We start from the raw sequence: 19,750 nt of genomic DNA, 5'->3' as shown, positions 1-19,750 counted from the left end.
AAATATTTGGGATTGTAAAATTATTATTATTTAACTATTTGTCTGATTTGTATATTCTGGTTCTCACATAGTGGAAGGCCAATCTTTCGTTCTTCTCTTCAAAAATGCAATAGCACTATCATTAGAGCTTGCATTATCAACTGTAATAGTGAAAATCTTATCAATCCTCCAGTCTTGCAAGCATTTTTCTAATTGTTTGCCAATTGTCTCACCCTTATGATTAGGAACTATACCAAAACTAAGAATTCTTTTGTGCAAATTCAAATCATTATCAATCCAATGGCCGATGACAAACATATAATTTAGATTTTGAATTGATGTCCAAGTGTCAGTGGTTAGGCATACTCATTGTTTCCTTAGAACTTTCTTCAATTTTTGCTTTTCATCAAGAAATAAGTTCAAACAATCATGAGCAATAGTAGTGTGAGAAGGGACAGGAAACTTAGGTTCCATAACTAAACAAAAATTTCTAAACCCTTCCTTGTGCATATGCCTAAAAGGTAATTCATCAATTATAATCATCTTTGTTAGTGCTTCTCTACAAAGTTTTTCATCATACCCTACTGCTTTGAGAGATCTAATCCTTCGACCATCATGTTCCTTTTCCTCTCCTTCTTTTTTAACAAAAGAGAGCGTTTTTTGTTTTTTGTCCACTTGCCTAATAGGAGACTTCATACATTGATGCTTAAGGTGGTTCCACATATTACTAGTCCCATCTTGTTTTCCACGAGCACCATAATCCTTACCACAGTAATTACAAGCAGCCCTAGGTTTATCAGGTTCACAATTATCAAGTAAAGTGAAGTGTTCCCAAACTTCAGATTTCTTTTTATCTAAATTAATACTAGGGCATGGACGAGTTTTACTAGAATTTTTGGCAGGCATTGTGGTAGTGGTAGAACTAGCAACATTGGTTGATTCTACAGTTAGTGTAGGAGGGTTTCCACCAGCATTTGTATTTTCCTCATCCATTCACTATTATAAAGATAAAAAATTTATATGAATGATAAGTAAATAAATAAAAATTATAAACAAAAGAGGGAGAGCACATATAGATAAAAATTACTATTGTTAGATCAATTTATGGTTTGGATGAATTTATGAAAGATTTTGTGAAAATCTGCCCAGGTTCAAGAATTTAGCACACTGATTGGTTATGTTTTGGACAAATGTTCAAATTACTTCCAACACAATACTTTTCTTGATTTGTTTGATGCAAATGATTAATATATATATATATATATATATATATTATCCACTATGTTAGAAAAAATGATAAAGAAAGAAAGTTTCTTATAAACTAACTTGTTGCCTACTGCAATCATATGTCTTTATTTCAATTGGCAAGTTAATTCTTGATAAGAGCCTTTATGGCATGAGAAAGTGGAGTTAATCAGCAAAAGTAATTTGAGAGATGCAGAGCATATCAACCAAACAAGCCATTAATTAGTGATAGCTAGCTTGAGTACAAAAATGACACCTAAACTTGAGTGCCAAAAATTCGGAAAATTATTTGGTAAGTTTAGGGCTAGTTCATATGTTGTTCTAATTTAATTTTTATTAATTAAAATAGTGAGATTTAATATTTTTGTATTGATTTTTAAGAGACAATATGGGTTAAAATTTATCAATTCAAATATTATTGTTAATATATGTTATATATTCAATAAATATTAAATATACATATAAAATAATGATTATTTCCAACAAATAAAATAGTATTGCAATGGTTTCAATGTAGTTAATTCTAAGCAAATTTGAATATATGTTTCTTGTTAACAATTCAAATTTAAAAATTAAAAATAAAAAAATAAAAAAAACTAACAAATTTAATGTCCCCTATTTATTGTGTTTTCAACACTATAAATTGAATGAATCAAGATATGAACAGGATATATAAGAGATATAAGATATATATATATATATAGAGCAGTATATATGTCTATAGAACAGAGAGAGAGAGTGAAAAAAAAGAGACAGAGAGAGCATTGAGAGAGAGGGAGCGAGAGAGCGTAGCGAGAGTACTGACGACGACGACGAGAAACCAGCAGTGAGCCGATCGGCAAGGGAAGGAGAAACCAACAACGGCGGTGAGGATAGGCGACCTGCGGTGAGCCGATCGGCACAACAATGGTGATGAATCTGTGTAGTGTGTGTGTGAGTCGATGTAAAATGCAGAGCAACGGCAATGAGTGTATGTGATGAATGAGATGAAATTGAAATGTGTGGGTATTAGGTTTAATGGAGGAATTATTGTGTGTGTGCGTATGTGAGGATATAACAGTTGATTTTTTTTTTTTTTTTGAAACATATGCTGGTCGAGTCGGGTTGACATTCAGTTTGGGAAATTTCACCCGCCACACGCGCCGACCCGCAAGTGCTGGTCCTCCCACCCATCCGCCGGAGCTGAAATTTTGAGCAGTTCGATGTGGTTCGGAGTAACTCAGTGTGGTTTTGGCGGTATTATGCATAGCCCTAGCCGTGATATTGTGATTTAGCTTAGGGTTACTTGGTTTCTCATTTTTTTTAGTATTTTTGAGTTATTAGTGATATGTAGTTTTCATACTTGGTTTAGGGCACTAGTTGGACTTTCCTATTTGGTCTAAGGATTATATTATACTGTGTTCAGGTGAGTAGTTTCATGCTACATATTTTTAAAAAAAATTTCCTATCCTAAACTATTAGAAAATTAAATTGTTATTTCATGACTAAACTGTTTTGATAAATTATTATATTATCAATGGAATTAAAATATTTATGAAATATGTGTAAACTTGGCATACTGTAAACTATTTGTGATAGTCTCATGTTTATAATGATGAACTACCATGTGTTGTGAAACTGAATTGTATTGATTATTGAAACCATCTATATATAAAAGTTCAGGGAAATTATTCCACTGTGTGTGGTGATTCTGGTCGTTAGGGAATAGATTCGGGTTGGGTTGTGATGACTCTAGTACTCAACGATTGTAAGGAAAAGACCTGGGCTAGGCTAGGCTACCTTCAATCGGATCATCTTAGAGAAAAGTCACGGGTTGCCACCCCGAGGATGACTCTTAGTTTGATATTGGATCCAATAGACATATTGCCTTAAGAGCTGTGTGGTTTGTTACTTGTTATTTCTGGTACCCAAAAAATTATTGATGATCACGTTGTAATATTTTTTAAGTGGAGAATGTCATTTGTTATGTTCTTGAGAGACAAGAGTATTTTAACCGTTGAACTGTGGAACATTCTTTTTGAAACAGATTGCCTTTATCAAAATTGTATGCCAATCTAGTTTCTGTGATATATATCTTATTTTGGAATTGAAACCTATTTTCAAAACGGTATTTACTATCCATGCTTCTACTTGCTGAGCTATCAGTGGACTTAATTGTTGATCATTTCCAAGTGACAGAAGGACTTAGAGTGGACTCATGACATAGCAAGGACTCAATGTATGATTGTGCTTAAGAAGAAGTCATCAAACATCAAACTTTAGCTAGTTGCTTGATATATATATATATATATATATATATTGATCAGCAAAAGAGAAAAACTTTATTGATGAACAAAGAAAATATTACATCAATAAAGAAAAAAGATGAGTGCAAAAAGCATCATAACGAAACACCTATCCCAACTAGGTTGGCACCGATATGTTCGCCCAATCACTTGCTAGCACACCATCAAGTGTTGGTGAGTAACCAACCACAAAAAAGAAAAAGAGCAAACAAACAAAAAAACTGCAAAACAAGACAAAGCTAAACAAAAAACAATAGCAAAACAATAATAGCGACCATCCACATGAAGCTCCTCTGATCTCCAATCCTTCTCTGGTCATTGTAGAGGGTCAAAAATTAAAGTCAAAATTAAGTATGGACCTAAGTGCAGAGGTTGCCCTGTTAGGTGACTAGGAATGATTAAAGGAGCATGGGCCAAAGCCCAAGGGAAGTGGGTCAGCAGTGGGCCAGAGCAGGTCTGATCCACCAAAGGTCCGAACAAACTCCATGAAGAAAAATGTCTAAGTGAAGTTGCGGAGGCATCACTTACAGCGGTCAAGTTGCTGATGCACTTTGCCTCAGCATCGCCATTCGTAGTATTGCTGCGCTACATGAAGTTGCTGAGGTAAGGAGAAAACCAGAGCAATTAAGTTACAGAGGTAACACTTGCAACGACCAAGTTGTGGAGGTACTTTGTCGGCACCGCCATCTCTAGTATTATCTACGTTGCCATTTGAACTTGCCATGAGAAATAACCACCGTAGCAACTACAACCACTTCAACTAACTTGCGGAGGGAACACCCCACCAAGGTGATAGTAGCCTTTGGGAGAAGCTTTTGAAACACTTTGCCTCAGCGCCACCATTCCTAGTATTGCTAATACTGCCACTTGAAGTTGTTGATGTAAAGAGAAAACTGGAGCAACTAAGTTGCAGAGGCAACACTTATAGCACCCAAGTTGTGGAGGTACTTTGTCGGCGCCGCCATCTCTAATATTGTCTGCACCGCTATTTGAACTTGCCATGGGAAATAGCCACCGTAGCAACTACAACTGCCGCAACTAACTTGCAGAGGGAACACCCTGCCAATGTGATAGCAGCCTTTGGGAGAAACTCTCCTTCCACAAGTAGAGGCTAATGCTTTGCGCTGATAGTAGGCCCCAAGGCATTACTAGCCTAGAGTACATAGGATGCCCCCAAAGTGATTTTCAGCTCGACGCCGATAGTAGGCCCCGAAGCTCACTAGCTTGATGTTGATAGCAGGGCCCAAGGTTTACTGGTTGCAGCTAATAGTAGGCCTACAACTACCAGTATAATGCGGTAACCCCCCAAAGATGGGAGCAGGGTAGCCCGAGCGCAAGGGACTCCCTTTCCATTTACCCAGGTCATGGACCTGCCTTGGTTGCACAAGTAGGACCAAGGAAGCCCCCTTGGGCCTGGTACTAAGGCATAACATGGTTGATAGCAGGCTTGGCTATGGCCTTCACCTTGGGAAGCCGGGGAGATCGTGGTTAGGTGTCTAAGGATGGAGGTTTTGCTGAGGTGAACATGAAAACATGGTTGATAGCTGGTTATGAAGTCTTGATAATGTATGTCTTGGCTAAACTGAAATGAGAAGGCAAGTGCATCAGCAAACATTATCGCCGCAAGTGCACTTGTTGAGGTTCAAGCTAAGAAGGCAAGTTACAGCGGCAAACACTTCCACCGCAAGTGCACTTGCTGAGGCATCTGTGCCAAACAGATAGTACACAGTACATGCAGAGGGACACGTAGCACCTTCAGCCTGGTGGCCCAAGGTAGAATATTCCATGTGATTCCTAGGGACACATGTCCTTACTTTATTTGGCCACTTGGTATCCTTTGGTACCAAGGAAAAGCCTATAAATAGGACCCATTTCCCAAGGTCCAAAGGAGGATTTTTTGGAAACTTGGGGAGATGCTGCCCATTTTGTGCATTGTCATTCTCTTCTTCTTGACACTTGCTCCACCTTCACTTAGCTGCTTATTCTCCAACTTCCCCAGAGTTTTGTTGACTTATTCTCCAACCATTCCATCTTTGTTGGACCATTAACATAGTTTTGCCTAGGGCTGTGCATAATACCACCAAAACTGCCAAAATCGCACCGAATCGCGCAAAATTTCAGCTCCGGCGGATGGGTGGGAGGACCAGCACTTGCGGGTCGGCGCGGGTGGCGGGTGAAATTTCCCAAACTGCATGTCAACCCGACTCGACCAGCATATGTTTCAAAAAAAAAAAAAAAATCAGCTGTTATATCCTCACATACGCACACACACAATAATTCCTCCATTAAACCTAATACCCACACATTTCAATTTCATCTCATTCATCACATACACTCATTGCCGTTGCTCTGCATTTTACATCGACTCACACACACACTACACAGATTCATCACCAATGTTGTGCCGATCGGCTCACCGCAGGTCGCCTATCCTCACCGCCGGTCACCTATCCTCACCGCCGCCGCTGGTTTCTCCTTCCCTTGCCGATTGGCTCACCGCTGGTTTCTTGTCGTCGTCGTTAGTACTCTCACTACACTCTCTTGCTCCCTCTCTCTCAATGCTCTCTTTGTCTCTTTTTTTTTCACTCTCTCTCTCTCTGTTCTATAGACATATATACTGCTCTCTCTCTCTCTATATATACCTTATATCTCTTATATATCCTGTTCATATCTTGATTCATTCAATTTATAGTGTTGAAAACACAATAAATAGGGGACATTAAATTTGTTAGTTTTTTTTTATTTTTTTTTTAAATTTGAATTGTTAACAAGAAACATATATTCAAATTTTCTTAGAATTAACTACATTGAAACCATTGAAATACTATTTTATTTGTTGGAAATAATCATTATTTTATATGTATATTTAATATTTATTGAATATATAACATATATTAACAATAATATTTGAATTGATAAATTTTAACCCATATTGTCTCTTAAAAATCAATACAAAAATATTAAATCTCACTATTTTAATTAATAAAAATTAAATTAGAACAACATATGAACTAGCCCTAAAATTACCAAATAATTTTCCGAATTTTTGGTACTCAAGTTTGGGTGTCATTTTTGTACTCAAGCTAGCTATCACTAATTAATGGCTTGATTGGTTGATATGCTCTGCAACTCTGAAATTACTTTTGCTGATTAACTCCACTTTCTCATGCCATAAAGGCTCTTATCAAGACTCAACTTGCCAATTGAAATAAAGACATATGATTGCAGTAGGCAACAAGTTAGTTTATAAGAATCTTTCTTTCTTTATCATTTTTTCTAACATAGTGGATACTATATATATATATATATATTAATCATTTGCATCAAACAAATCAAGAAAAATATTGTGTTGCAACTAATTTGAACATTGGTCAAAAACATAACCAATCAGTGTGCTAAATTCTTGAACCTGGGCAGATTTCCACAAAATCTTTCATAAATTCATCCAAACCATAAATTGATCTAACAATAGTAACTTTTATCTGTATGTACTCTCCCTCTTTTGTTTATAATTTTTATTTATATATACTTATCATTATCATTGATAATTTTTATTTATTTACTTATCATTCATATAAATTTTTTGTCTTTGTAATAGTGAATGGATGAGGAAAATACAAATGCTGGTAGAAACCCTCCTATACCAACTATAGAATCAACCACTGTTGCTAGTTCTACCACTATCACAATGCCTGCCAAAAATTCTGGTAAAAGTCGTCCATGCCCTAGTATTAATTTAGATAAAAAGAAATCTGAGGTTTGGGAACACTTCACTTTACTTGATGATTGTGAACGTGATAAACCTAGGGCTACTTGTAATTATTGTGGTAAGGATTATGGTGCTCGTGGAAAACAAGATGGGACTAGTAATATGTGGAACCACTTTAAGGATCAATGTATGAAGTCTCCTATTAGGCAAGTGGACAAAAAACAAAAAACTCTCTCTTTTGTTAAAAAAGAAGGAGAGGAAAATGGACATGATGGTTGAAGGATTGGATCTCTCAAAGCAGTAGGGTATGATGAAAAACTTTGCAGGGAAGCACTAACAAATATGATTATAATTGATGAATTACCTTTTAGGCATGTGGAGAAGGAAGGGTTTAGAATTTTTTGTTTAGTTATGGAACCTAAGTTTCCTGTCCCTTCTGGCACTACTGTTGCTCATGATTGTTGCAACTTATTTCTTGATGAAAAGCAAAAATTGAAGAAAGTTCTAAGGAAACAATGAGTATGCCTAACCACTGACACTTGGACATCAATTCAAAATCTAAATTATATGTGTGTCACCGGCCGTTGGATTGATAATGATTGGAATTTGCACAAAAGAATTCTTAGTTTTTGTATAGTTCTTAATCATAAGGGTGAGACAATTGGCAAACAATTAGACAAATGCTTGCAAGACTGGGGGATTGATAAGATTTTCGCTATTACAGTTGATAATGCAAGGTCTAATGATGGTTCTAATACATTTTTGAAGAGAATAACAAAAGATTGGCCTTCCACTATCTTGGCAAATGAGTTTTTGCATATGAGATGTTGTGCACACATAGTGAATGTAATTGTTTGTGATGGTTTAAAAGAACAAAATCACTCAATTGCCAAGATTCGAAAAGCTGTGAAATATGTAAAGTCATCTCCAGTTAGGCTACAAACTTTTAAAAATTGTGTGGAGCATAAGATGATTACTTGTAAAAGTTTGCTATGCCTTGATGTTCCAACAAGGTGGAATTCTACCTATTTGAGGTTGGAGGTAGCCGAGAAATTTCAAAATGCTTTTGAGTGTTTAGAAGAGGATGACACACAATTCAAGTTATTTTTCATGGAGAACTAGGACTATGAAAATGAGAATGCAAATGAGATTGATGGTGGAAGAGGCAAAGGGAAAGGAAAGAGATTCATTTCATATCCTAAAGAAGAAGATTGGGAGGTATCTAGAGTCTTTGTGAAATTTTTAAGACTTTTTTATCATGTAACTTTGCAACTTTCAGGGTTTTTGCATATGACATTTAATGTTTTTTTTCATCAACTTGTATTGGTGCAATCTAAATTAGTTCAATTGAGTAAAAGTGGAGATGTAGTGTTGAGTAACATGGTTGATTAGATGAAATTGAAATACGACAAGTATTGAGAGAATCTCAATAATATCAATTTCTTCTTATATGTTGCCGTTGTGTTAGACCCTCGCTACAAGTTGGCATTTCTTAAGTTTTCATTCAATAAATTGTATGAAAATGACAAGGTAGAAATTTTAGTGGCGAGGGTGAAGGCAACATTGGAGCGCTTGTTTGATCATTATGTTGAGAAGAACAATGTTGGTAATGTTGCACCTTCATATGCAAGTCAAGCTCCTCAAGTGATGGAAGTTGATGAAGAGGAAGAGGAAAATCCCAGGACACTCTTTGCCTCTCAATGTATTAACCATTTGGAGTTGGAAAAAAATGTGGAGAACAAATCAGAGTTGGAAAAATATTTGGTTGATGATTGTGTAGACCCAAGAATTCCAAACTTTGATATTTTGAATTGGTGGAAGGTTAATGGTAATAAGTATAAGGTTCTTTCTCTAATAGCAAGAGATGTGTTGGTTGTCCCAGTTTCTATAGTGGCCTCTGAATCAGCTTTTAATACCAGTGGACATGTGCTTGATCCATTTAGGAGTTCTTTGACGCCAAAGATGGTGGAGGCTCTAATTTGTGTACAAAATTGGTTACGGTCTTCATCAATTCCAAACAATCTTAGAGAATGTATGGATGATGTTGAACAATATGAAGAAATTGAGTCAGGTAACTTTTTTGATATGTGTTTATTTTAAAAATATTATTCAATATTGATTTTAGCTTTTATGTAATTTTGAATAACATTAAAAATATTTTTTATTTTTCAGAATTTTTTTCATCATCTACTACACAAGAAGCAACTATTGTTGAGGACTAATTTGTCTCCAAGTTAGTTTGGTTTTAAAGTTCTTGAGGTTAGACTTAATTCTTACTCTTGAATATTATTTTGTTATAATTTTTTATTTTTTGTTTTTATAATGATTTTGATGATAGTTTTTTGTTATTTATTTATGTTTTCTTTGCTTATGTCCACAGATTAATGAAGTTTTTGGAGTTTGGTTGAAGCAATTGTGAAGGATTGAAGTTATTGTGGAATTTGATGAGTAGATTAATTTTTTTGAATTTTTGGATTGTTTGTGGGTTTTGATTAACTTTTCAGAAATTTTCTTTTAGAACTATGGTAGATGTTGGACTTAGATTAACTTTTGAACTTTTGGATTGTTTGTGCACTTTGATTAACTTTTTAGAACTTTTTTTAGAACTATGTTAGATCTTGGATGATCTATATTGGATTGTTTGTGAACTATGTTCAACTTAGATTAGTTTTAGAACTTTTTTTTGAACTTTTTCTAGTATTTATTGTTTTGTTAAATTGTTATTGTATAATTTATTTAAAGTGTTGGATTTTTGGTTTACTAGTTTGTTAATGTTTAATGTTACATTAGATGAATATTTTAATTTTGTCTATTTCAGTTAATTCATAAATTAGATCTTTTTACTCTTTGATTCAAGTTTTATAATTTGAATTATATTTTTTATAAACCGCCAATCCGCCCGAACCGCCAAGGCAAATCCACCATTATTTGCCAACTGAACTGCCAATTTTTGATAAGAAAAATGACAAATTTTAATGACATTTTTATCAATCCGTCACTCGCCATACTATTTCTATTTTTCTCTTAAACTGCATCGACCCACACTGCGTACACCCCTAGTTTTGCCTCTCTCATTATTCTCTTAATCACTGCTCACATCGAACCTTCCTGCATTTCTAGTGACTTTGTTGAAGAGGCTACTTTGTTAATGGTTCATACTCGTAGTGGCTTTCACACTTCACCGGAAAAAATGGCTGAAGATAAAGTTCAACAGCAACCACGACAACAAGGTTCTTCTAATGGTAGAGCAGTACACACTGAAGATCATGACCACAGTGTCGTAGTCAAGGCAGTCCAATCACTTTAGGACATATAGAAAAAGATCCTGACGGCTCTACAAACTCTCACTGAGGCCATTATGGCTATGGCGTCCAGACCAGCTCCAGCACAAGTGCCTCCGCTTGTATTAGTCCCAAACCCAGCGCTTAACACGCTCCTTGAGAATCGGGCTCTGATCTAGGTGCCTCCGGCGATACCTCAGGTGAACGCTATGGCTGTTGGTTCAACTACCCAGGAGCAAACTGGCCCTTACCAACCCACTTACTTCGTTACTATAGCCAATGTCCAGGCTATGCTCAAGCAAAAGCATATCAAGAAACAATTGTCCTGTTTCCTCCATATCCTCAAGAGATACTGGCCATGCCATATCCAACTGGGTATACAGTACCCAAGTTTGTGAAGTTTGACGGGAAGCAAGGCAACGCCAGAGAACATGTGATGAGGTTCATTGAAACCCTTTGTGACTATGGTAGTGACCACCCTTTGTGCCTTCGGGAGTTTTTCAAATTACTCACTGAAAGGGCTTATAGCTGGTATGTGAACTTGGCCCCCAACTTGATCAAGAGTTGGGAGGAGATAGTGAACAAGTTTCATATGAAGTTCTTCCAAGTCCAAGAAAAAGTCACAACCCTCACACTTGGGCGAGATGTCCAGAAAGAAGGCAAAGATATACTGGCTTATGTCAAACGATTCTAGGACAAAGCCATTGACTTTTATGAACTAGCAGACGAGTCTCATTTAGTCAGCATATGTGTGGAGGGTGCCATACACGACTATAAGCTTTTCTTGGTGAACCATATTCTATTCACCTTTTTAGCCTTGATTGAAGCGGCTAGAAACCTTAGTACCATCAATCCATAGCCCGCGCCTATAATCAGTTTGTCCAGCATAGGGAGTTAAAGAGAGGAACTTAGTGTGGAAGACAGTTGAAGCAATTATGTAGGGGCAACCAATCCACAAGTTCTTATCAAGATGGGAAGGCCCTTACAAAGTTGCTGAGGCAAGGATTCAGAACTAGTCCTATAAATGCCATGTAAAGGAATATTTTCCTTAGTTTTGATGGCAAACAGTTTCAAGTCTTTCTTAATATTTCCCAACACTTAGGCCTCATTTGGGAACAGGCTATTTTAGTAACTTTTTGGCTTTTTACGAAAAGATGTGCAGAAAAGTAGAGAGGTGATGTGACAACTTTTAGTAACTTTTTGACTTTTTGGCTAAAATAGCCACTCCCCAAATGAAGCCTTAGTGTGAAGAAATTTTTCCATACTTAGTGAAATTTTATCTATGTAAAGACTTAGCCATGGTGAAGTTTTGTTCACGAAAAGATTTTTACTTATCTTTAGAAGCTATGTAAAAGCAATGTAAAGAAAGTGATGAAATGAAACTCAAAAGCACTACCAAGCATCTATACTTTTCATAAAATTCAAACTTCTGGAACATGATTACAATGTTTGAAAAGAAGTTGCGACAAAGAAAAGAAAAAGTGAAAAGAGAACTGCATCATATCAGACCATTTATCAAGGAGTCTGTCAAGCTAACATCCTGAGGCAACTAAGCAATAAGAGTAGAATCCTTCTTCTTGAACCGAGCCATGTTTCGACGATGGTGCTCTAAGGCGCCCTCACAATCTCTGATGGTCTCCTCCAAAGAAGCATTCATGGTCAGCGTGCTGAAGGGACCCATTAACCACTTGTGGCCTTGCCTTCATCCAGGACAAGTTCAGGCCATTTCTCTCAAGCTCATTAAGGTTGGCCTCAGCACCTTCCATAAATTTGTTTGAAGTCATTAGAACTCTCTTGGTGACAAGATCACGAATAAAACCAGCGAAAGACTCTAGCAATGTCGTTTGCAGCATTCAGCCTTGAGCATTAAAAGCAGTAAAAGTCTCTGGGTGCAGCACTTGAATATAGACAAGTATGGGGGCAGCCTCAGCAAATACCCACTAGTTCAAGAAAGGGACCCTCCTAGAAGGCACATAAGATTCTGCCGCAGTATCACCAGTTTGAGCCACAGGAAGCAGACTTGCAGAACGCCCAACTATCTGAGGCCAACTATCATGTCTTTAGCCCTCAGCAACTCTAGTCTGTGCGACCAAATAAGATTCAACAGAATGAGATAAACCCCTAGAGAAAACCTCCATTTGAGAGGGAGGTTCTCAAGCCCAAGTGATACATTCACCCCATGGCCATCTTTAGGAGTCTCAGGAACGAAGTCATCACCACCAACAGAGGATCGGTCAAAGTGTACAGAAAGATCTAGAATAAGGGCAGAGCTAGTAGGGTCCAAAACCTCTGGGTTTAGAACACCCTCAGTAGCTATCTCATCACCCACAACTTAGGCGTCAATTGTAACTTGGCGCTACTTATTACCATCATCCTCAGCGGGGAAGTTGTCATGGTCTCCCTTCATGACTTGGACCTAGCCAACTAGTTCATCCTTAATGTCTAAAAGTATCAGCCTGCAAGTCATTGGCCAAGGGATCAGTGAGGTAAGAAGGTCCTCATAATCCTCGCAATTTGAAGAAGCCTAGCAATTATTGATGGGCCATTTGAGCTTTAAGAGGAATGGCAAAGACATTGCCCCCTTTTGAAATAAAGAAGCCCATCACCAAGCTCCTCCTAGTGCAAGACGAGATCAACGACATTCAGACCAACAAAAAGGTCATGAGACATAAGTTAAGAGGATAACTCATGGAAGTGAGTAACGTACAAGTCAACAACTTGTTCAGAAGTTGTAAAGGCAATGGGGTCAGAAGTTTCAACAATAGTAGCGACAGCCTTTAATAGCCAACTCCGCCTGGTGAGCCAAGGCTACATTGGCAATACTAAACTCAGCCGTGATGTTTTCAACTTCCATATCAGTTTGGGTTCCAACAACCTCAACATGTGGAGCTAGTGGAGACTGGGTAGGAGAAGAACCCCATAAGCAACCTTTACATTAAGCGGTTCCAGCCCAAGAGATATGTTCACCCTCTAATCAGCTCTAGGGGTCTCAAGGATGAAGTCTCCACCACCACCTTCTACTACCTCTACATCTTCATTAGGGAAGCTCCTTATGACCATTTGTATTATCCCTTTTGGTGCTAGAAGTCATTATGCTTTGAGTTTTGGACCGATGAAGCAACAAACCAATGGGTACATCATCACCATCATCGAAGTCTGAAGAAATCCTCACAATACTGAAGGGGCTACCTGAGCCTAAGGGCGTAATAGCAGAGACATTATCCCTCTCTGAGATGAACAGATCCTAGACAAAGAAAGACACACTTATACAGCCAAAGTTAAAGGAGTACTAAGAGAAAAAACATTACTGGTGAGGATCACTTGAAGCCTAACATTATGCATGCGCAGAAAAACACATGTTCTCCATGCACGCAAGGGGCAAATGTAGAGGGTCAGAAATTAAAGTCAAAATTAAGTATGAACCAAAGTGCGGAGGTTGCCCCTGTTAGGTTACTAGGAATGATTAAAGGAGCATGGGCCAAAGCCCAAGGAAAGTGGGTCAGCAGTGGGCCGGAGCAGGTCTGATCCGCCAAAGGTCTGAACAAACTCCATGAACAAAAATTTCTAAGTTAAGTTGCAGAGGAAACACTTGCAGCGAATCAAGTTGCTGAGGCACTTTGCTCAGCATCGCCATTCCTAGTATTGTCGATGTCGCCACGTGAAGTTGCAGAGGTAAGAACAAAATCGGAGCAACTAAGTTGCAGAGGTAACACTTGCAGCAACCAAGTTACGTAGGTACTTTTTTGGTGTTGCCATCTTTAGTATTGTCTACGTAGCCATTTGAATGTGCCACTGGAAATAGCCACCGTAGCAACTACAGCCGCCGCAACTAAGTTGTGGAGGGAGCACCCCGCCAAGGTGATATCATCCTTTGGGAGAGGCTTTTGAGGCACTTTGCCTCAACGCCGCCATTCCTAGTATTGCTAATGCCACCACTTGAAGTTGTTGAGGTAAAGATAAAACTGGAGCAACTAAATTGTAGAGGCAACACTTGCAGCGACCAAGTTGCGGAGGTACTTTGTAAGCACCGCCATCTCTAGTATTGTCTACACTGTCATTTGAACTTGCCACGGAAAATAGACATCGCGGTAACTACAACCGCCGCAACTAACTTGCGGAGGGAACACCTTGCCAAGGTGATAACAGCCTTTAGGAAAAGCTTCCCCTCAACAAGTAGACGCTAATGCTTAGCACTGATAGCAGGCCCCAAGGAATTATTAGCCTAGGGCTGATAGCAGGCCTCTAAAGTCATTTTTAGCTTGGTACTGATAGTAGGCCTCAAAGCTCACTAGCATGGCGCTGATAGCAGACCCCATGGCTTATTACTTGGACTAGAGATACCAGTATACCGTGGTAACCCCGCAAATATGGGAGTAGGGTAGCCCAAGCGCAAGGGACTCCCTTTCTATTTACCCAAGTCATGGACTTGCCTTGGTTGCACAGGCAAGACTAAGGAAGCCCCCTTGGGCTTAGTACTAAGGCACAACATAGCTGATAGTAGGCTGGACTGTGGCCTTCACCTGGGAAAGTTAAGGAGTTTGTGGTTAGGTGGCTAAGGGTGAAGGTTTCGCTGAGGTGAACACAAAAACATGGCTGATAGCAGGCTATGAAGTTCTAAAAATGCATGTCTTCGCTAAACTGAATTGAAAAGGCAAGTGTAGCGGCAAATATTACCACTGCAAGTACACTTGTTGAGGTTCAAGCTAAGGAGGCAAGTTATAGTAGCAAACACTCCCGCTGCAAGTGCACTTGTTGAGGCATCTGTGCCAAACAGATCGTACACAGTACACACAGAGGGACACGTGGCACCTTCAGCCTAGTGGCACAAGGCAAAATATTTCATGTAATTCTTAGGGACACATGTCCTTACTTTATTTGGCCACTTGGTATCCTTTGGTACCAAGGAAAAGCCTATAAATAGGACTCATTTCCCAAGGTCCAGAGGAGGAATTTTGGAAAACTTGGGGAGATGCTGCCCATTTTGTGCATTGATATTCTCTTCTTCTTGAGCCATTTGCTCTACCTTCACCTAGTTGCTTATACTCCAACTTTCCTAGAGTTTTGTTGCCTCATTTTCCAGCCATTCCATCTTTGTTGGACCATTAACATAGTTTTGCCTCTCAAATTATTCCTTTAATCACCGCTCACATCGAACCTCCCTACAGTCATCACCTCATAGATGGACTTCTTTACCTATTGGAGGCTCAACACAATATCATTGACAGAGTAGTAGCAGCCAATATCCTGAGCTTTTATCCAAATTGCCACCCTAACTTTGATAATATCACTAAGAGCCACAATGTTTGGTTGAGTGCCAGAAAAAATACATTCATTTCTATACTTCCACACAGACCAAATCATTGCTACTGAGTGCCAATTGCTTGATAGTTGACATCTAATTTGGAGTAAGGCTGTAAACAAGTGGAGTAGCTCAATCTTGTCTGAGCTTATCTCTTTTTCATCTTGCAATTTGTCCAGCAAAGGTACTAACACCGAGCTTAAGTGATCTGTTGCACGCTTGTTTGGACCCAACCACTCACATCTTTACTTAACTTCACTTGAAACTAAGTAAAATCATATAAATAGTAATCCCTATCTGTTTCCTAGCTGTCTTCTTTGAAGTGTTCTAGAACACCATCAGCTGCATTATTCTGTAGCTTGTCTTTTGATTTGACCTATTATTCAGTAGTCTCGAAATACAGACACGTGGTACTCCATGGAATTGTGATTGGTGGAGAAGGTGTATAGATGGAATGTTGTGTTGGGTGATTGAGGAATATGAGGGGGCATGATGAATGATAATTAGTTAGGGAGAGTTCTATAATTTTCCACTAAGGGGTCCTTTCCAACCTTAAATTATGACAAGGATGCCCCTTGTCTTTTTTGTGTGTGGTTCTATTTCCGTACCATTATTTCACACATTATTTTGTTTCGGATATTAACAATTGAACAAAACTATATGGTGCTATCGTGTCATATCATCTTGGGTTCGTGTCAGAATTACCTCAATACTAACCCGACCCGTTTATTATTCCGTGTTATCGTGTCGTGTTATTTTTGGTCCGTGTCTTGTTCGTGTCGTGTTAACACGTGATGTCAAAAAATTTCACTATTAATTAAAAATATCAAATATATAAAAAAAGAAAATTGAAAATTTCTTTACAAGTTAAATTTAATGAAACTAATCTTAACTAAATGAAATTGTTTATAAAAATATTTGATTTCAACTTAATTTATAAAAATTATATTTTATTATTATATTTTTTACTAGATTTGTCACGCCCTCAAAATAATAACATTAAACCCAACAATATAAACATGCATTTATATATAAAAGATCCACATTCTTAAACTCATCAGAGTATTTCATTACAAAAGTATTACATGTTAACAACAAAAGCAAATGCCCTACGGGCTTACAGCTTTCCAAGTTAACACTTGGTTACAAAAGAGAGTACTAACTCAATTACACATTAAGCCCTTGGCTTGAATTTACATGTAATACATCAAAAGGAAATAAGACAACAAAAGTCTATCCGTCTCTAGCCTCCCAAGCTATGTCCTTGGAGGTGGCATGCTATCTGTACCTGAAAATGATGTTCCCATATAGGGTGAGCCACAGCCCAGTAGAAACATACTAAACCGGCTATGAACAATGCCTAAAAGATTAGCAACTGATAGATGGTCAATACTTACACTTCCATTTACATCTTATTACAATTCCATGACAGCCAGGTCTATGTTACAATTCACTTTCCATTTCTTATTCAACTTTGAGTTTGAAAACAAGGCTCAGTACTCTGGCCAAAACATTTGATGAGATTATATTTCATCACTAGAACACTTTCAAAATTCAAGGTGGATACACGTTTTGGTGTTGTATCAATAACACATAAACTACTTCCATACTTCGCAAACGATGATGATATACATTTTAATGCTATATCAAATTAAACAAACTTTTCAATAGATAAGCATATGAGCTATATCACTACTACAACAGATAAGCATATGAGCTATATCAATACTTCAACAGATAAGCATATAAGCTATATCAAGACTACAACAGATAAGCATATAAGCTGTATCAACATTCCAATAGATAAGCATATGAGCTGTATCAACACTTCTACTAGATAAGCATATGAGCTGTATCAACACTTCAATGGGAGAGCATATGAGCTGCATCCCCGGGTCCATCCCCCATCTTCCCTTAGCCATTAACCGGTTTAGAGGTACATCCCCCATCTTCCCCTAAACCGTGGAGTACATCCCCATCTCCTCCCATACACAAGCAATGCATATAAACACAGAATCATATACATAATCGATCAATACATAAAGTTAATGTATTCTATCAACCGTCTACACATAGTGCATATAAACACATTGGTCATATACACAATCAATCAATACATAAAGTTAATGTATTCTATCAACCGTCATACTCTATGACACATCCGATTGATTAGTTTTAGTTTGCCTAATCATCATGCATTGTCTACAACAATCAATACTACCCTCCACCGGTAGCCCAAAGCAATTATTTCTAAACAGGAAATAAATGCACAAATGGATAATATATCAACATTTCAATTAGGTGAGCAATAAATGATTTAACTACACCCTTTAGTTCCATACATTCCCAATTTCAACATTTCCAATTCGATTCCTCATTCCTTTTAATCAATTATATACATTAATTAATTAAAACAATTAGGGCAAATTACCTTAATTAACAAAACAACTCTAAGGTTTCATTTTCATCCACGATCCATCATCCAACTCATTTTCTTTCATACCAAACTTGCATATAGGTCTATTTCAAACAAAACCCCAATTTTTGTAAAATTACACAAAAGATCCAAACTTTCTCAAATCTACCCAACAACACCCAACATATCAAAATGCTAAAATTTAAAGACAAAATCCATAAGGAAGAGTAGAATATCCCTACCTCAAAAGATGACACTCAACGGAGAAGACGAAGAAGCTCAACGTGCTCCAAAACTTAATATTTTCTGATCAAAAGATAGCCCGTGACGATCAACCCAACTTTTACAAAGACCAAAGGTAAGGAGAACACCCCAGCTAGATCAAACCCTAGAGAGAAAGGAGATTCTAGAGAGAGGAGCTCTCAAAAATGGGTTTTTGAAAAAGTAGGAGAGAGAAAGAAAAGTGAAAAGTGATTTAAAATCACCCAGCGGATAACTCATATACGCACGACCCGCTCGAGCTGAGAATAGAATGCTCGAGCGTCAGGCAAAAATATTTGGTACCGCTCGAGCGTTAGGATGACCGCTCGAGCGCCAAGAAACAAAAGCAAAACACACCCGCTCGAGCGTGAAGAACCAGTCCGCTCGAGCGCACATTTTTATCTCCCAGAACTTTTCAGAAAAAGAACTACCCGCTCGAGAGCCAAGAATCCCGCTCGAGCGCGACTCGCTCGAGCGCAAGAAACCAGCTCGAGCGTAGAAAACATACCTGTAGACGTTTTGCAGGGCCACGAAATACTGGAAGTGCGTAAACCTCGCTCGAGCTCAAGAAGGCTTGCTCGAGCGGACAACCAAAAACCAAACTCCGCTTGAGCGCAGAATCACCCGCTCGAGCGTAACACCAAAATTCTGGGCAACAACACTAGAGACCAAATTTCAATCTACCTGTTCAGAACATGCTCAACACATCCTAAAACTCAAACACTAAGAGTAAAGGATAGAAACGAGAATAAAACGACAACACAACCACAAAACCGAGTCCGGATTACAGTTAAACAACCAAGGGAAAAACCGGGATCGCTATAAGATTAACCCAAATAATAGACAAAAAGTATATCAAGTTCAATTAATAGAAAAAACAAAACCTATATTAAACTTAAAATCATATTTTACACATTTTTTTAATAAATTGGATGTAATTAGTAAGAGATTAAGAAATGTGATGATACTCTTTAGCGGAAATAATATTAAAATGTGTAACTAATTCTTTATTATACTGGTTATTTGTGTCAATTTCATATTATAGAGATTTGATACCAATAGTTGTCTTATTGGGTCGTGTCATATACGTGTTCGTATCAGGAAATGATCAACCCTAACCCACTGATTTTGTGTACGATTCAAGTCGTGTTATCGTGTTGTGTCACAAATTCCCATCCCTATGTTTGTCATTGTAAGTTTGTAAAGTTAAAACTTTCAACTCTATTATGGATTTGTTAATTTTTGCAATCACCCATCAAGAACTTACCAAGATTC

At 37.8% G+C, this 19,750-nt stretch overlaps 1 protein-coding gene across 1 annotated transcript; it reads right to left on the bottom strand.

Moving 5' to 3' along the window:
* Positions 1-345: 345 nt before the first annotated feature.
* On the bottom strand, positions 346-972 carry LOC145816032 (zinc finger BED domain-containing protein DAYSLEEPER-like). The gene has a single exon (XM_082912267.1). The coding sequence runs from the start codon at positions 970-972 to the stop codon at positions 346-348; it is 627 nt and encodes a 208-aa protein (XP_082768393.1).
* Between the last annotated feature and the right edge of the window lie 18,778 nt (positions 973-19,750).

The sequence above is a fragment of the Camellia sinensis genome, chromosome 2 (genome assembly GCF_055761805.1).
Source record: "Camellia sinensis isolate YWXY chromosome 2, ASM5576180v1, whole genome shotgun sequence".
Classification (NCBI taxonomy): Eukaryota; Viridiplantae; Streptophyta; class Magnoliopsida; order Ericales; family Theaceae; genus Camellia; species Camellia sinensis.
Note: the sequence above shows the minus strand (reverse complement) of the source record. Positions and strands in the feature narration are given on the sequence as shown.

What these genes read in the sequence shown, in the direction of transcription:
- LOC145816032 (XM_082912267.1), bottom strand. Translation starts at nt 972, where the DNA reads ATGGATGAGGAAAATACAAATGCTGGTGGAAACCCTCCTACACTAACT.